General features: G+C 43.9%; 1 protein-coding gene across 2 annotated transcripts in view; it reads right to left on the bottom strand.

The window, feature by feature from the left end:
• Positions 1-17,898, bottom strand: part of LOC124007109 (ceramide transfer protein-like) — a 35,457-nt gene that overhangs the window by 9,109 nt on the left and 8,450 nt on the right. Inside the window, exons 3-4 of one of the 2 annotated variants that reach the window (XM_046317421.1) lie at positions 7,221-7,337; positions 3,899-3,976 (exon numbers count right to left, since the gene is read on the bottom strand). In XM_046317421.1, coding sequence (XP_046173377.1) covers positions 3,899-3,976; positions 7,221-7,337 — 195 coding nt within the window. The remainder of the gene's footprint in view (positions 1-3,898; positions 3,977-7,220; positions 7,338-17,898) is intronic. The other variant, XM_046317422.1, reaches the window with a different exon arrangement.

Here is a 17,898-nt window from a genome sequence, read left to right on the forward strand (position 1 = left end):
TGTTTGCATTCAGTCTATACAAACACATTCACCAGAAATTGTATTTTCATTTTTTAATTTAACTAGACAAGTCAGGTGTTATTTTACAATGACCGCTTACCCCGGCCAAACCCTCCCCTAACCCGGACGATGCTGGGCCAATTGTGCGCCACCCTACGGGACTCCCGATAACAGCCAGCTGTGATACAGCCCGGGATCGAACCTGGGTCTGTAGTGACACCTCTAGCATCTTCGTTTAACTAGGCTACACGCTCGGTTCCACTTAAACCCTTAACCCTGTGTTATTTATTTTATCTTTGTTTAACTAGGCAAGTCAGTTAAGAACAAATTCTTATTTGCAATGATAGCCTAGGAACAGTGGGTTAACTGCCTGTTCAGGGGCAGAACAACAGATTTGTACCTTGTCAGTTCTGGGGTTTGAACTTGCAACCTTCCAGTTACTAGTCCAACCCTCTAACCACTAGGCTACCCTGCCGCCCCACACAGTGTCTGTACTCTTTTCTGAGTGCTAATTCACACTGGGTAAATCACTATGTCCTCTCCAGACAGATCTTCCCTCTTTTCCCACCTCGCTCGCTCCCTCTATTTTAAGTGTCAGGGTTCGGTAAGAAGTCAAGGATTCTATCCTCTGTTAGAGGAAGTCACCCAATACTCCATTCTGTGACAGTGTTCCATGGTCGCCGTGGTCACTGTTGCTACGTTCCCACCGTGTTGCTGTTTCAGGCTCATAGAGAGAACTGTGTGGTCAGGGTGATGTTGCACACACTCCTGAAACACACAGGGGTGCTTGTGTAATGGTGAGAGAGGATGTGACCGCTGCGCCACTCAAGGACCAAGAAAGATGGGGAAGGGAGAGATGGAGAAGAGGAGAGAGAGAGAAAGAGTAAATACGCAATGCCCCAGTCTGAATATAACTTAAACACACACATAGCTACAGTCCTAAAACTGTCTGTGTCAGAGTGAGTGAGAGACGGAGAGAGATGGACTGATTATGTGAAACCAGCTGTCTATCTAGGTGTACTAACAGATAAGAATAGTTTACCAGACAGACGTGGAACTTTCCATACAATCACACACAGACCACGTTAACTCAAGTAGCAAAGAGCAACACAAAATATTATTTACTATATAAAAGAATTTAAGAACATTTTAGCCCTGACCAGATTGTTTTTCTCGAGTGAAAGTTGACACTTTGCTGTGAGTCTGAAGCGCGATCAGAGGGAGACAAGAGACTGCGAGGGGGAGAGAAGGGCCTCCTCACAGGCCGAGAGTTTCTGACTGTTGACTCACTGTGGGGAGAAGGCGTAGTGTGTGTGTGTGTGTGTGTGACTCATTCCTTCCTGCTCTGGCTGAATCAGAGGGTCACCCTGGGGCTGGGAGGAACAAGAGGAAGGGGGAAGAGTGTGACACGGAGGGGTTTCCCAAAACCCACTGCCAGGAATGACTAACATGTCAGGAGAGAGCGAGGGAGGGAGAGGAGAAAGCCTTCCGCATGCGTCGGTTCAGCTGGCGTCCATCCTAGGTGAACCCAACGAGTGTGCTCGCATTCTCCCTTCAGACCTTCGCTTGAAAAATGAGAAAAGCTGAAAAAAAGCTTTGTTTTTCCATCTTGAGATGTTGTAGCCAGTATACACTTCCTTAAAAGTCTGAACTAATCAAAGATAACCAAGAAATCTGGCATACATTTTTTGCGCAATTTTACATGCAGATGTTTGGTGCAGTATTTCTCAAGGGGAAAAATGTGCATGAAAGCATTTGTCTCTAATTGAATGAAACACTCAATTGAAGAATCCCTACGGTTGACGAAGGGGCATAGACTTCGGCATGCCTCGAGACAAAATGTGCACACGAACAGCCGAAAAAAAACAACCTTGAAGACCAAAACTTTACAAAATGTCATAATACGCACGCAACCCGTTTCGGGTGGGAAGCCTTAAAGGGATACTCCGGGATTTTGCCCTTTTTTCTTCTTCCCCAGTCAGACGAACTTGGCGGATACCATTTGTATGTCTCTGCGTGCAGCTGGAAGGAAGTTGCTTGCCAGCACTAGTGCAACCGATATACTACCTCCCAACTTCCTTTATTCTGGACTCATTGTCAAAATCCCCAAGTATCCCTTTAAGGGCGGGGCGGTTACTTTGCCTTCTGAAGCGTTAGTGTCTGACACCAAACACAATGTTCACTATTTAAAACATGTTAATTACGTGCTCGTAGGACAAGGTCTACCATTTGTTCTGCTGTGTTCTGGGCTCTCACAGACACCCTTTCCTTCACACCATCTGCAACCTCTAGGCTTGGGCGGTATACCGCATATCGGGGTACTTAGAAAAAGCCACGGGATGGTTTTTCAAAACCGTCCAAACTTATGTTTTTCCAATAAAATGTGAATATATGTATCCATTTTAAAAAAAAGTTAACACCTGCAGTCAACAATACGTTCGGAAATAAAAACCTATTGCTTTCTTCATGTCGTTGGTCACATTATGAAGCTTGCCGTAGTTCCCCAGAACAGTTCAGCCACGTGTTTGTTTGTAAATAGCACAACTGCAGGAGCTGGTGAGTCCGTAGTGTTCCATCTAATCGGCGAGTCTCTGTTGAGCGGTGCACATGAGGTGAAGTTACGCCTGTATGCATTACACCAGTAAAATGTTAGCCATCAGATATTTTAGAATGGCTTTTTGCCAAAAGAGCTCTGAATGAGTTGTCTGTATAGTTGCCATTTTCCCCTGTGCTTCCTACTAGCGTTTTGTTTTTTCCCCTCCTTCGTTCTTCATGTACACATGCTGCTCGTCCTTCAGACAAGCATGCATCACAACTTTGTTCACTTGCACAATCTCATGTTCAATTCCGCTTGTAAATGTCCACAGTCGCCGAAAATGACATTTGGTAGCTACTAGCTAAGCTTGTATAACTTTATGAGCTGAATTTACCTGTCTTCGGAATTTGTTTGTTTGTTTTCACTTGTTAGCATTTAGCTAACAGTGTATGTGATTTCACTATTAGATTGTGCTCATTTTGTTAGCATTTAGCTAACAGTGTATTCGATTTCACTATTAGATTGTGCTCATTTTGTTAGCATTTAGCTAACAGTGTATGCGATTTCACTATTAGATTGTGCTCATTTTGTTAGCATTTAGCTAACAGTGTATGTGATTTCACTATTAGATTGTGCTCATTTTGTTAGCATTTAGCTAACAGTGTATGCGATTTCACTATTAGATTGTGCTCATTTTGTTAGCATTTAGCTAACAGTGTATGTGATTTCACTATTAGATTGTGCTCATTTTGTTAGCATTCTAGTAATCGAGGTCCAATGGGCTTTTATTGCATTTTTTAGCATCCCCTTGTGTGCTATGCCAGTAATACCGTAAATCCCACCAAAGCCTTCTCACAACCCATTACCATTGCGTAAGCATATCCCTCCCTAGAAAATAGCCTCAGACTGTCAGAGTGAAGAATCCCTTCTGTCTATTATGGTCCTCCCACTCGTACACTCCTCCACCCTCCACATCTTGCCTCTCCCCCACCCCTCCATCCTAAACTCTACGCTAATCCATCCACAACTCGCTCTTCCGCCCTCCCTCTCCCCCCTCCCTCTGATGAGTAACAGGACCTAATTCCAGAAGGATCAGAGCGTCTGTGGAAACAATTATAAACTGGATCAGTGATGCAGAGCCCTGTACAACCTATTACTGTGTGCGTGTCAGTGAGAACCCCTCCCTGGGAACTTTATCCTTTAACACCTGAGTGTAAACAATAGGTGCCACTCATTATCTGACCTGCTTTCAATGGTGAGAACAGAAAATGACAAGTCTGGAACACACACACACAGGATTAAGGGCACTGTGCTAAATGGTAGTAGAACACACAGGAGCTGGTTTAGTATAGGTAGACTTGCCATTAAACACACTGCTGCTGGAGGGACTAGTGATGTCCTCTGGATGACTCCACTGTCTATCCTCCCCTCTCTTAGACTCTGATAGAACACACACACACACACACACACACACACACACACACACACACACACACACACACACACACACACACACACACACACACACACACACACACACACACACACACACACACACACACACACACACACACACACACACACACACACACACACACACACACACACACACACACACACACGTAACAGGGAGTGAGTGCCTGGTTGATACGAAATTAATGAAACTCAACCATCTACACTGAACCAAAACATAAACGCAACATGTAAAGTGTTGGTCTCATGTTTCATGAGCTGAACTAAAAAGTTTTCCATATGCACAAAAAGCTTCTCATTGCTCTAAAATGTGCACAAATTTGTTTACATCCCTGCTAGTAAGCATTTCTCCCTTGCCAAGATAATCCATCCACCTGACAGGTGTGGCATATCAAGATGCAGATTAAATAGCATGATAATTACACAGGTGCATTTTGTGCTGGGGACAATAAAGGGCCAACATTGCCAGTCTCATGTTTTGAAGGGGCATGCAATTGGCATGCTGAATGCAGGAATGTCCACCAGAGCGGTTGCCAGATAATTGAATTTTAATCTCTCTACCATAAGCCGACTCCAATGTCGTTTTAGAGAATTTGGCAGTACTTCCAACCGGCCTCACATCCGCAGACTACGTATATGGAGACGTGTGGGTGAGCGGTCTGCTGATGTCAACGTTGTGAACATCGTGCCCATGGTGGCAGTGGGATTATGGTGTAGGCAAGCATAAGTTACGGACAACGAACAAAATTGCATTTTATCGATGGCAATTTGAATGCACAGAAATACCGTGACGAGATCCTGAGGCCCATTGTCGTGCCATTCATCTGCTGTCATCTCATGTTTTAGCACGACAACGCACAGCCCCAGACCTGCCAACCCTGTTTTAGAGTACCAGACGTGTGGCAAATTGGAGATTCATGTGCCTAGACAAACATTATGGATCACGCCTGGTTCAGTTCAGTTCTCTGAAAAAGGTATTTACAAAACAGAAATAAGATTCATACTACTAAGTACAGAACATATAAAATAAATATTTGTTTTGTGGAATTAGCGCAGATTGTCTGCATGTTTATTCCATTACATGTACAGTGTAGAATGGAGAATTGTCTATAACGTTTTTCTTAGCACATGCCCCCAAGTTTAATCTCTATAGTAGAGGAATGTTTGTCACCTCACAAACAGGGACAGCTCACAAGTATTGGCTTTTTAGACACGGTTCCTAATCAACACTAAGAGCAAATTATTTTGAAAACATAAAAACAAATGATCGCAAACTGGCTACACAAAGCTCAAGTGGGCCGCAAAGGGAATCTGAACGCTGTTTGCTAGAAAAGTGCGCCGCTTCAGCCCGTGTCAAAAGTGCGCCGCTTCAGCCCGTGTCAAAAGTGCGCCGCTTCAGCCCGTGTCAAAAGTGCGCCGCTTCAGCCCGTGTCAAAAGTGCGCCGCTTCAGCCCGTGTCAAAAGTGCGCCGCTTCAGCCCGTGTCAAAAGTGCGCCGCTTCAGCCCGTGTCAAAAGTGCGCCGCTTCAGCCCGTGTCAAAAGTGCGCCGCTTCAGCCCGTGTCAAAAGTGCGCCGCTTCAGCCCGTGTCAAAAGTGCGCCGCTTCAGCCCGTGTCAAAAGTGCGCCGCTTCAGCCCGTGTCAAAAGTGCGCCGCTTCAGCCCGTGTCAAAAGTGCGCCGCTTCAGCCCGTGTCAAAAGTGCGCCGCTTCAGCCCGTGTCAAAAGTGCGCTGCTTCAGCCCGTGTCAAAAGTGCGCTGCTTCAGCCCGTGTCAAAAGTGCGCTGCTTCAGCCCGTGTCAAAAGCGCGCTGCTTCAGCCCATGTCAAAAGGTGCCTATTGGATTTCATTTCAGATAGTCGAAATTGGAAAAATATCAAATCTGGTGTAAAGGCATTTTAGAAGCATTGCCGCTATAGCTAATAGCGGACATTCATTCAATCTTCATCTTCTAAACTCCCAGATTCCATTTAATGCCAAGATGTTTAGATTATGCTTTTTGTGACATGGCTCATAATTAGTTAGTCTATCAGGTTGCGTGATGCTCGTAATGTTACGTGGAAAATAAAACTAATGGGACGCAGAATTAAATATATCACACGCGCACAAATGCGACCAGTTCATTTTCGTATTTAATTTCATTTTCTTTCACGAGCAAATGTGAGTGAACTGCTGTCACTTTAGAGCCCACTGAACGTCCATCTTATGTTCTCAAACGTTGACCTTTCCACAACACACGGAGCCGATAAGGGATTTGTCCATGTGTTTACGTACAGATGACGGTCGGCAAACTCAGCAACACAACAAACAGGAGGAGAAGCAGACACAGGGTAGCTACGTTGAATAATGATGTATTCATCTCCATGTCGGGTTGGCACAAACTCCGTACATCTGCATATGGCAGCTCGAGAATCAGATGTCAGATTTACTCAGTGGATTTATTTTTCATTAACATTTTTTTTTTAAATTAAAAAAATCAGGCCCTATTAATTTCTGCGTACTTTTAACCCGGACATGTACAGAGAATTGCGTAGTTGGTAAGCAGAATGCGTGCATGTTGGCAAGGTCTGCAGCCCCATGACAAGGATCTGTACACAATTCCTGGAAGCTGAAAATGTCCCAGTTCTTCCATAGTCTGCATACTCACCACCAGACCATGTCACCCATGAATAATGTTTGAATATTGTTTGGGATGCTCTGGATCGACGTGTACAACAGCGTGTTCCAGTTCCCGCCAATATCCAGTAACTTCACACATCCATTGAAGAGGAGTGGGACAACATTCCACAATCAACAGCCTGATCAACTCTATGCAAAGGAGATGTGTCGCGCTGCATGAGGCAAATGGTGGACACACCAGATACTGACCGCCCCACCAAAAAATTTATTTAAGGTATCTGTTACCAGATGAATGTCTGTATCCAAAGTCATGTGAAAACCATAGATTAGGGCCTAATGAATTTATTTCAATAGACTGATTTCCTCATATGAACTGTAACTCAGTAAAATCAATGACATATTGTTGAGGTTATATTTTGGTTCAGTATATGTACCACATCCCTGATCGGACTGTGTGCAACAATGACCTACATGATATCTTATTACCCGGCACTCGTAGGTAGACATAAGATGTGACGATAAGAAACATGCAGCCAAGGTAAAAACCAAGACATATTGAACAGTCCAGTGTGTGTGTGTATTATTAGAAGTCTTACCCTGTGTAGTTCGATGGAGTTGATCCATTGGTGTCTGTGTTCCGGGTCTGTGGCCCTCAGGTACCACACGCTGTCGTTAACACTGACATCCAGCCTGCACTCGTCAAACTCATGGGGCTGAGGGAGCGAGAGAGAGAGAGACGAAGCGAGGAAAGACAAAAGGGAGGAAAAACTATCAAATGTACAGCAACAAAACACTTAAAATATTGCACAGGCCATAGTACTGGGAATAACACAAGACAGCAAGGTCTTTGCGATTCACACGGACAGTGAAGCAGTACGTGTTTGTAGCTTATATAGCAGGCCAGTGAAAGAAAGAGGAAAAAGGCAGAGAGAAATCAGAACATCCTCCATTTTATGAGGCAGGCGAGAGACAAATTGGCTTTTGAAGTAGCCGATCAGCAGAAGTGAACAGACTAGAGGTCGACCGATTAAAATCAGGGCCGATTTCAAGCTTTCATAACAAATCGGAAATTGGTATTTTTGGGCGCCGATTTTTTAAATTGATATACCTTTATTTAACTAGGCAAGTCAGTTAAGAACACATTCTTATTGTCAATGGCGGCCTAGGAAAGGTGGGTTAACTGCCTCGTTCAGGGGCAGAACGACAGATTTTTATCTTGTCAGCTCGGGGGATCCAATCTTGCAACCTTACAGTTAACTAGTCCAACGCTCTAACCACCTGCTTCTCGTTGCACTCCACGAGGAGCCTGCCTGTTACGCAAATGCAGTAGAAGCCAAGGTAAGTTGCTAGCTAGCATTAAACTTCTTAGAAAAAAACAATCACTAGTCATCTTCACATGGTTGATGATATTACTAGTTTATCTAGCGTGTCCTGTCCTATAATCGGGGATGATTTGAAAAAAGCACAATTGTTGGACGACTGTACCTAACCATAAACACAAATGCCTTTCTTAAAATCAATACACAGAAGTATATATTTTTAAACGTGCATATTTAGCCAAAAGAAATCCAGGTTAGCAGGCAATATTAACCAGGTGAATGTGTCATTTCTCTTGCGTTCATTGCACGCAGAGTCAGGGTATATGCAACAGTTTGGGCAGCCTAGCTCATTGCGAACTAATTTGCCAGAATTTTACTTAATTATGACATAACATTGGAAGGTTGTGCAATGTAACAAGAATATTTAGACTTCGGGATGCCACCCGTTAGTTAAAATACCGAACGGTTCCGTATTTCACTGAAATAATTGTCTTGTTTTCGAAATGTTAGCTTCCAGATTCGACCATATTAATGACCAAAGGCTCGTATTTCTGTGTGTTATGTTATAATTAAGTCTAAGATTTGAGAGAGCAGTCTGACTGAGCGATGGTAGGCAGCAGCAGGCTCGTAAGCATTCATTCAAACAGCACTTTCGTGCATTTTGCCAGCAGCTCTTCAAAAGCACATTGCCGTTTATGACTTCAAGCCTATCAGCCTAATGGCTGGTGTAACTGATGTGAAATGGCTAGCTAGTTAGCTGGGTGTGCGCTAATAGCGTTTCAAACGTCACTCGCTCTGAGACTTGGAATAGTTATTCCCCTTGCTCTGCAAGGGCCGCGGCTTTTGTGGAGCGATGGGTAGCGCTGCTTCGAGTGTGGCTGTTGACGATGTGTTCCTGGTTCGAGCCCAGGTAGGGGCGAGGAGAGGGACGGAAGCTATACTGTTACACTGACAATACTATAGTGCCTATAAGAACATCCAATAGTCAAAGGTTAATGAAATACAAATGGTATAGAGAGAAAGTCCTATAAATACTATATTAACTACAACCTAAAACCTCTTACCTTGGATTATTGAAGACTCATGTTAAAAGGAACCACCAACTTTCATATGTCCTCATGTTCTGAGCAAGGAACTCAAACGTTTGCTTTTTTACATGGCACATATTGCACTTTTACTTCTCCAACACTTTGTTTTTGCGTTATTTAAACCAAATTGAACATGTTTCATTATTTATTTGGAGGCTAAATGGATTTTTATTGATGTATTATATTTTAAGTTAAAATAAGTGCTCTCTGTCTGTGTGTGTGTGTGTGTGTGTGTGTGTGTGTGTGTGTGTGTGTGTGTGTGTGTGTGTGTGTGTGTGTGTGTGTGTGTGTGTGTGTGTGTGTGTGTGTGTGTGTGTGTAAGAGCGAGAGAGAGTCTAGGAGCCAAGTCACAAACCAGGGCTAATCACAGCCAGGGGACTGGGTGTGTGTGGTTTGGTCAAGGGCAGTTTAGGACAGCGAGCGATAGAGAGTAAGGTAAATGTCCAGATCCCCAAGCTACAACATGATGACTCCTTCAATTACCACCAAAAACCTGTCCAAATTCTGAACGTCAGACATTAGGCTAATTAAGTGGTTTTAAAATCCTGTTCTGGAATTCATTCCTTAGTAGAAATCTGCATAATGACTCAATCCTTCTTGGAAAGCTATAAATTGTAAAGACTCCAGACAATAAGATGGCTCAGACCTTTCTCACACTGGCAGATCTAATGGAATATGGCAAAACACATTTATTTGCAGAGCCTGATCAGCTCTATAGAATGGAGGGGTTAAGTCTAATTTAGCCTGAAACCCAGACAGGACCAGATGCTCAGTTTGGGTGGGAAATAACAATAGTAAATGGCATACAAAACACACGTTCAAACGTTGCTGTCCATTACTGAAGTTAACTTCTGCAGAACGTCAATCTCCAGTCTTCGTGTTGCTCAGTAGCCTCAGCCCCACACCAACTGACACTCAGTGATTGATTGACTGACTATTAGCCAAAACCTCGTCTGTGAGCAATTTCAGACTTTCAGCATGCTTATAGAGAAGGGCACTCAATGTGTACTGCACTGACAAATGACTGATGATTGGCTGAAAGAAATTGATAAGATTGTGGGAGCTGTAATGGTAGCCTTTGATATTATTGACCGTAGTCTGTTATTGGAAAAACTTAAGTGTTATGGCCTTACATCCTCTACCATATCATGGGTTGAGAGCCATCTATCCAATAGAACAGAGGGTCTTCTTTAATGGAAGCTTCTCTAATGTAAAACATGTCAAGTGTGGTATTCTGCAAGGCAGCAGTCTTGGTCCTTTATTGTTCTCTAGTTTTACTAATAATCTACCACTAGCCTTAAAGAAAGCCTGTGTGTTTGAGGGGAGAGAGGGGGTCTCAAGGCTAGGGCGGTATCTAGATTTTCATATCATAATACCGTCTTTCTCTCATCCCGGGATTTATGGTATTACCATGTGTTTAGCACACATGAGGCCTCAAAAGACAAAAAAGCTCATTGGCCATCTATTACCAGAATGTTAACAAAATTAGCACAAGTAATAATGAATTTCCATGGAGGCTGCTAGCTAAATACGCTAACGAGCGCCAATGAAAAACAAATTGCAAAGACCGGCAATCCAGCGGATAAAGTTATACATCAAAGTGTATTTGTCACGTGCGTCAAATACAACAGGTGTAGACCTTACAGTGAAATGCTTACCTACGGGCTCTAACCAATAGTGCAAAAAAAGAGGTATTAGGTGAAAAGACGCAAGTAAAGAAATAAAACAGTAAAAAGACAGGCTATATACAGTAGCGAGGCTACATACAGACAACGGTTAGTCAGGCTGACTGAGGTAGTATGTACATGTGGTTAAAGTGACTATGTACACACACACACACACACACACACACACATACACACACACACACACACACACACACACATACACACACACACACACACACACACACACACACACACTGTTATTTTTGGTGAGTTTGGACATTTACAAGTGAATGTGAACGAGAAATATTGTGTTTATCTGAAGGAAGAAGAGTACTGGAGTCTGGACTCGCTAGGGCAACCTTTATTTAGCTAGGCAAGTCAGTTAAGAACAAATTCTCATTTTACAACGACGGCCTACACCGGCCAAACCCTAACCAGGACAACCCTGGGACAATTGTGCGCCGCCCTATGGGACTCCCGATCACAGCCAGGTTGTGATCAAGCCTGGGATCGAACCAGGGTCTGTAGTGACGCTTCTAGGAGCGCGATGCAGTGCCTTAGACCGCTGCGCCACTCGGGAGCCCACCTGCTGCTCGGGGAAGACGGGGGAGGAGTGTAAGGAAATCAGAAATATAGCAGCTGGACAGATAACTCATCCAAAAGGGCTTTAACTTTCTGCCATGTTTGAGAAGTCAACACATTATGATGCCCCGTCCCCTTATAACGCGACCCCTAAGATTAAACTTGCTAGTTAACGCAGAATTTGTTTTTTTCACACAGGGCAAAAAAAAGGTTAAAAAAAGCACAAGAAATATCTTGCTGCGTTCTGTAAACAAAGATCTATAATGTTTATTGTAATTTCTGCTCGGCATCGGACTGATTTTGTGCCTCAGTTGCTCTTCTCCACTCAGATGAGAATTCACGAACAGGCATATCCGCAGACAGCGCTCTGACTGATGCCAGATTAACTTTAGGAAATGTATATTGGTCTCATTATTTTTACGATAAACATTAGAAATATGATGGCCATGCATCTTTTTTTAAATAAATAGACCCTACCTTTTCAATTGTAAGCCCATTTACTTGTGTGGCTGCCAGCCAAATGTGTTACACTAATGTATTTTCCGTGAAGGAAAACTACAGTTGTACTTCTCTGATCACTCTATCGAAGAAAAACACTTGACTGTCAAAATAAAACACAACCCCTGTAAATACACAAATGGACTCATCTGATCCAGCTTCCTCCCATTGTGCCATTTACAAACAAACACGACTGGCTCAACTGTTCTGGGGAACTACGGTAAGCTTCATAATGTAAACTAATGCGACATGTGAAATGAACAACACAATCTCCTTACATATTGCACACATATTGACTGCAAGTATTTACTTAAAAAGTAGCTACAAACATGAAAATGTACTGAGAAACATCAACTAAATAGTTGACAGTATTGACGGTATAGAAATAAAAAACATTGTGGCTATTTTCAAATATCCCGAAAGACGATATTCCGCCCAAGCCAACTCTAGGGTGCTAGGAATGGGAGACGGTGGTGAGAGGGCTCCTTGGAATGGGCTGCCGGGCGTGGGTAAACTGGGAGAGTATACTGGGAAGCAGGGTTAAAATAAACACTCATTCCTCTGGAAGAGGCAAAGAGCATTTCGCTACACTCGCATTAACATCTGCTAAACATGTGTATGTGACAAATCAAATTTGATTTGAGGCAAAGAGTGGATCTCTCAGCTGACAGACATAAACACGCGAGTGAATACTTAGGTACCCTCTCCTCCAACGTTCTCTGTAAAGTTCTGTCTGAAGCATGCAGGGAGGAGTCCTGAAACTTCTAAAGGACAGGTTTCAGGCTGAGGTCTCTTTCACGCCTCTCTTTCCAAAGACAAACTCCCCATTGTGCTGTAGAAGCGGCCGGCCCAACCTGTTTTTAACATGCGATTGCATTTAGAATTGTTGCACAATGACTGGGCTTCGAATAAGAACACTTTCTACTCCAGCAGCATCCAGCTGTTTGAGAGCTGCACTCTCCGACAAGTGATATTATTCAGCTACTAGGCTCTGTAACACATGCTGTGTGAATGTCATAAATAATTTACATGATTAACTAACAAAACACGCATCAATTTAATTCCACTCAATTATGCAAATTATCCTATAGACCAATAAGCTTGACGCTCAAATGTATTTTCGGCATCTAACCAATTAACCGTAAACTGTTAACATCCCTAAGAGAAACCAATCTAAACAGCCCACCACATATCTACATATATGAACAAGACATCCAGCATTTCACAGACAGTATTACTGCGGTGTATACAACAACACTGAGCATAAATCTGTGTTCTGGTACAAAAACTCAAACCCTAAAAGAATAGATGGGTGGGGTCACTGGGGAAAAGAAGACTATAACTAGAGAGAGGGCAGGATGGGTTAGGGACGAGAGAGGGCAGGATAGGGACGAGAGAGGGCAGGATGGGTTAGGGACGAGAGAGGGCAGGATGGGTTAGGGACGAGAGAGGGCAGGATAGGGCGGGACTGTCTATATACAGTGCATACACTGTATATAGACCTTTTCAATTGTATTATTGACTGCATGTTTGTTTATTCCATGTGTAAATCTGTGTTGTTTATGTCGCACTGCTTGATTTATCTTGGTTAGGTTGCAGTTGTAAATGAGAACCTGTTCTCAACTAGCCTACCTGGTTAAATAAAGGTGTTCTCAACTAGCCTACCTGGTTAAATAAAGGTGTTCTCAACTGGCCTACCTGGTTAAATAAAGGTGTTCTCAACTGGCCTACCTGGTTAAATAAAGGTGTTCTCAACTGGCCTACCAGGTTAATTAAATAAAGGTGAAATACATTTTTAAAAATAGGACAGCGGGCCAGAGACGACTCGTCTCCTGTGATATCAGCCCACAGGATGTCATGAGAACCAGACCAGAGGAAGAGACCCATTTCCTGTTTCAACTAACACTTTCTAACACTTTCAACACCTCCCCCATAGCCCGTCTCTGTTGGTCTCTGTCTCCCTCTCTTTTCTTCCATACTACCCTCCAATCTCTCTTAGTAAACCCTTAAATCAACACCGATTGCCCCTTCAATTCCTCCCCAATCACCCTAAAACTACAATATTACTGAATAAAACAGATTCAGCCATTCATTGGACAGATTAAACCCATCAAAGAGCTTCCTTCTGCAATAGCAACATAAATAGGCTGAAGGGTTTGAGGTAGGCAGAGAGAAGACTTCATTTGCACACATTGCCATTTGTCAACTCTCTTGACCTCTGCTTTGCCATCCGTCCTCAGAGTATCACTGCCAATGGCCTTGGTTTTTATCAAATATGCATCGAGTCAGAAGGGGAGATGGATGTATAGAGAGGGGGAAGGAGAAAAAAGGTAGAGTGCAAAGCAGAACAAGAGCGAGAACAAACAAAAAAACATGAGAACGAGAGAAAAAAGAACGAGAAAAAAGGGGATGTAGAAGATAGAACGAGTGAAAGGAGATGTAGAGGTAGAACGAGTGAAAGGGGATGTAGAAGGTAGAACGAGTGAAAGGGGATGTAGAGGTAGAACGAGTGAAAGGGGATGTAGAGGTAGAACGAGTGAAAGGGGATGTAGAGGTAGAACGAGTGAAAGGGGATGTAGAGGTAGAACGAGTGAAAGGGGATGTAGAGGTAGAACGAGTGAAAGGGGATGTAGAGGTAGAAGGTAGAACGAGTGAAAGGGGATGTAGAGGTAGAACGAGTGAAAGGGGATGTAGAGGTAGAACGAGTGAAAGGGGATGTAGAGGTAGAACGAGTGAAAGGAGGAAAGAACGTACATGAGAAAAACAATGTCAGAAAAAAGAAAGAAAATAGCGAAAGAGAGAAGGAAAGAAAGAACGAGAGAGGAAGAGAACGAAAGAGAGAAGGAAAGAAAGAATGTGAGAGGAAGAGAACGTAAGAGAGAGAACCAAAGAACATACAAGAGAGAGAGAAAGAACGAGAGAGGAAGGAGAACGAGCGAGGGAATGACAGAGAAAGAGAGATTGAACCAAATCAACAGACCTTCCCCGTTGTGTGGTCTGTCTCCAAGCCCCTGAGGGGAGCAGAGAGGAGAGCTGAAGCTAAATCTGGAGCAAATAATGGATGCTAGTGGCTTTCTGAGTGGCGAGGCTAAAGGCCAGGTCTACTACTTTAGGGCTCTAGGCTAATCGCCAGCCTTTTGAACTGAGGAATTGATCCTTAAAAGGGAGAGGGGGATACCTAGTCAGTTGGATAAGTGAATTCCTTCTACTGAAATGTGTCTTCCGCATTTAACCTCTCTGAATCAGAGGTGCGGGGGGGCTGCCTGCCTTTAATCGACAACCTCGTCTTCAGCGCCTGGGGAACAGTGGGTTAACTGCCTTGCTCAGAGGTAGAATGACATTTTTACCTTGTCAGCTCGGGGATTCGATCCAGCAACCTTTCGGTTACTGGCCCAACGCTCCTACAAGCAAGGCTACCTAAAGTGTCCTTTTGTTGTCATCTTATCCAGGGTAAACTCCTAAAACACAAACACATTTTATTCCCCATTGTCCTGGGGGGAAAAAAACAAATGGACCACTCAAATACACTGCTCAAAAAAATAAAGGGAACACTTAAACACCACAACGTAACTCCAAGTCAATCACACTTCTGTGAAATCAAACTGTCCACTTAGGAAGCAACACTGATTGACAATAAATTTCACATGCTGTTGTGCAAATGGAATAGACAACAGGTGTAAATTATAGGCATTTAGCAAGACACCCCCAATAAAGGAGTGGTTCTGCAGGTGGTGACCACAGACCACTTCTCAGTTCCTATGCTTCCTGGCTGATGTTTTGGTCACTTTTGAATGCTGGCGGTGCTTTCACTCTAGTGGTAGCATGAGACGGAGTCTACAACCCACACAAGTGGGTTGTGCAGCTCATCCAGGATGACACATCAATGCGAGCTGTGGCAAGAAGGTTTGCTGTGTCTGTTAGCGTAGTGTCCAGAGCATGGAGCGCTACCAGGAGACAGGCCAGTACATCAGGAGACGTGGAGGAGGCCGTAGGAAGACAACAACCCAGCAGAAAGACCGCTACCGCTGCCTTTGTGCAAGGAGGAGCAGGAGGACCACTGCCAGAGCCCTGCAAAATGACCTCCAGCAGGCATCAAATGTGCACGTGTCTGCTCAAACGGTCAGAAACAGACTCCATGAGGGTGGTATGAGGGCCTGACATCTACAGGTGGGGGTTGTGCTTACAGCCCAACACTGTGCAGGACGTTTAGCATTTGCCAGAGAACACCAAGATTGGCAAATTCGCCACTGGCGCCCTGTGCTCTTCACAGATGAAAGCAGGTTCACACTGAGCACATGTGACAGACTGGAGACGCCGTGGAGAACGTTCTGCTGCCTGCAACATCCTCCAGCATGACCGGTTTGGCGGTGGGTCAGTCATGGTGTGGGGTGGCATTTCTTTGGGGTGGGGCGTACAGCCCTCCGTGTGCTCGCCAGAGGTAGCCCGGCTGCCATTAGGTACCGAGATGAGATCCTCCGACCCCTTGTGAGACCATATGCTGGTGCAGTTGGCCCTGGGTTCCTCCTAATGCAAGACAATGCTAGACCTCATGTGGCTGGAGTGTGTCAGCAGTTCCTGCAAAAGGAAGGTGAGAGGAAGAGGATGCTATGGACAGGCCCGCCCGTTCCCCAGACCTGAATCCAATTGAGCACATCTGGGACATCATGTCTTGCTCCATCCACCAACGCCACGTTGCACCACAGACTGTCCAGGAGTTGGCGGATGCTTTAGTCCAGGTATGGGAGGAGATCCCTCAGGAGACCATCCGCCACCTCATCAGGAGCATGCCCAGGCGTTGTAGGGAGGTCATACAGGCACGTGTAGGCCACACACACTACTGAGCCTCATTTTGACTTGTTTTAAGGACATTACATCAAAGTTGGATCAGCCTGTAGTGTGGTTTTCCACTTTAAATTTTGAGTGTGACTCCAAATACAGACTCCATGGGTTGATAAATTTGATTTCCATTGATAATTTGTGTGATTTTGTTGTCAGCACATTCAACTATGTAAAGAAAAAAGTATTTAATAAGAATATTTAATTCATTCAGATCTAGGATGTGTTATTTTAGTGTTCCCTTTATTTTTTTGAGCAGTATATATATATATATATATATTAAATAAGCCAAAATCCAAAAACATCCAGTCAGTGGCTGCATATAACGGAATTATTATGCAATATTAGTTGAATGGCTGTAACATTTACATGACTACTATTTTCACGTTTGCTTTTCTAGTAAGGCTATGAAAAGCGAGAGTGACAACAGGAAGGGTGCTTCCTTCAAATTCATCCTCAATGTCGAACGGACGGAATGGGTGTGTGCGTGCCAGGACAGCAGGCTCAAGTGGGCTTGAGCAACTCCGGTTTCAGTTCCAACAGAAACTGGTTGACCAACACACACTCTCTGTTCAGTCGTTTGCACTGGCTAAAGGAGTCAGCATGCTTCAGTTCGGCTATGCGATCAAGTGTGCTTGCATACTCCCTTAAAAGACATTTGCTTCAAAAACTTTTTTTTTTAAAGCGGCAATAGTACGTTTTGTCTATTGAGAGACGCCATAGCCAGTACAAACTTCCTCAAAATAGTCGGACAAATTTCAGAATTCTTGAGCTTTGACGTTGTTTTGCGAGATCTTAGTTGGACAATTTTACAAGATGTTTGGTGTAGTATTTCTAAATGAAAGAAAAAATGTGCACGAAAATGAACGATAAAGACTTTACTGAAAAATCCTTAATGTTGACCAATCACAGACGAATGGGCGTAGAGTTCGGCTACCGACTTCAGCCGGCCTCAAGAAGAAATGCCATGATGCATGCAGACACCTTCAGCAGTGGCCTGACAACGAGCAGTCACGTTTTAATAGCATTCAACTGAACGTCAAAACCCCACTGAATGAGAGAGGAATATAGGAGAGAGAGAACGGGAGGGAAAATAATGAGTGAGAGAGAGCAAAGGACGAGAGTGAGAATTAGACAACTGCCCATGCTGCAGATCCACAAGGATCTGTGCTGCTTGACCACTCAACCGATATACTGGCTCAAATCTCTGATTTACCACACACACACACACACACACACACACAGAGAGGGGGGATAAAAAAAAGCTAGGCCAACACGGCTCAT

Source organism: Oncorhynchus gorbuscha, linkage group LG20, assembly GCF_021184085.1.
Source record: "Oncorhynchus gorbuscha isolate QuinsamMale2020 ecotype Even-year linkage group LG20, OgorEven_v1.0, whole genome shotgun sequence".
Lineage (NCBI taxonomy): Eukaryota > Metazoa > Chordata > Actinopteri > Salmoniformes > Salmonidae > Oncorhynchus > Oncorhynchus gorbuscha.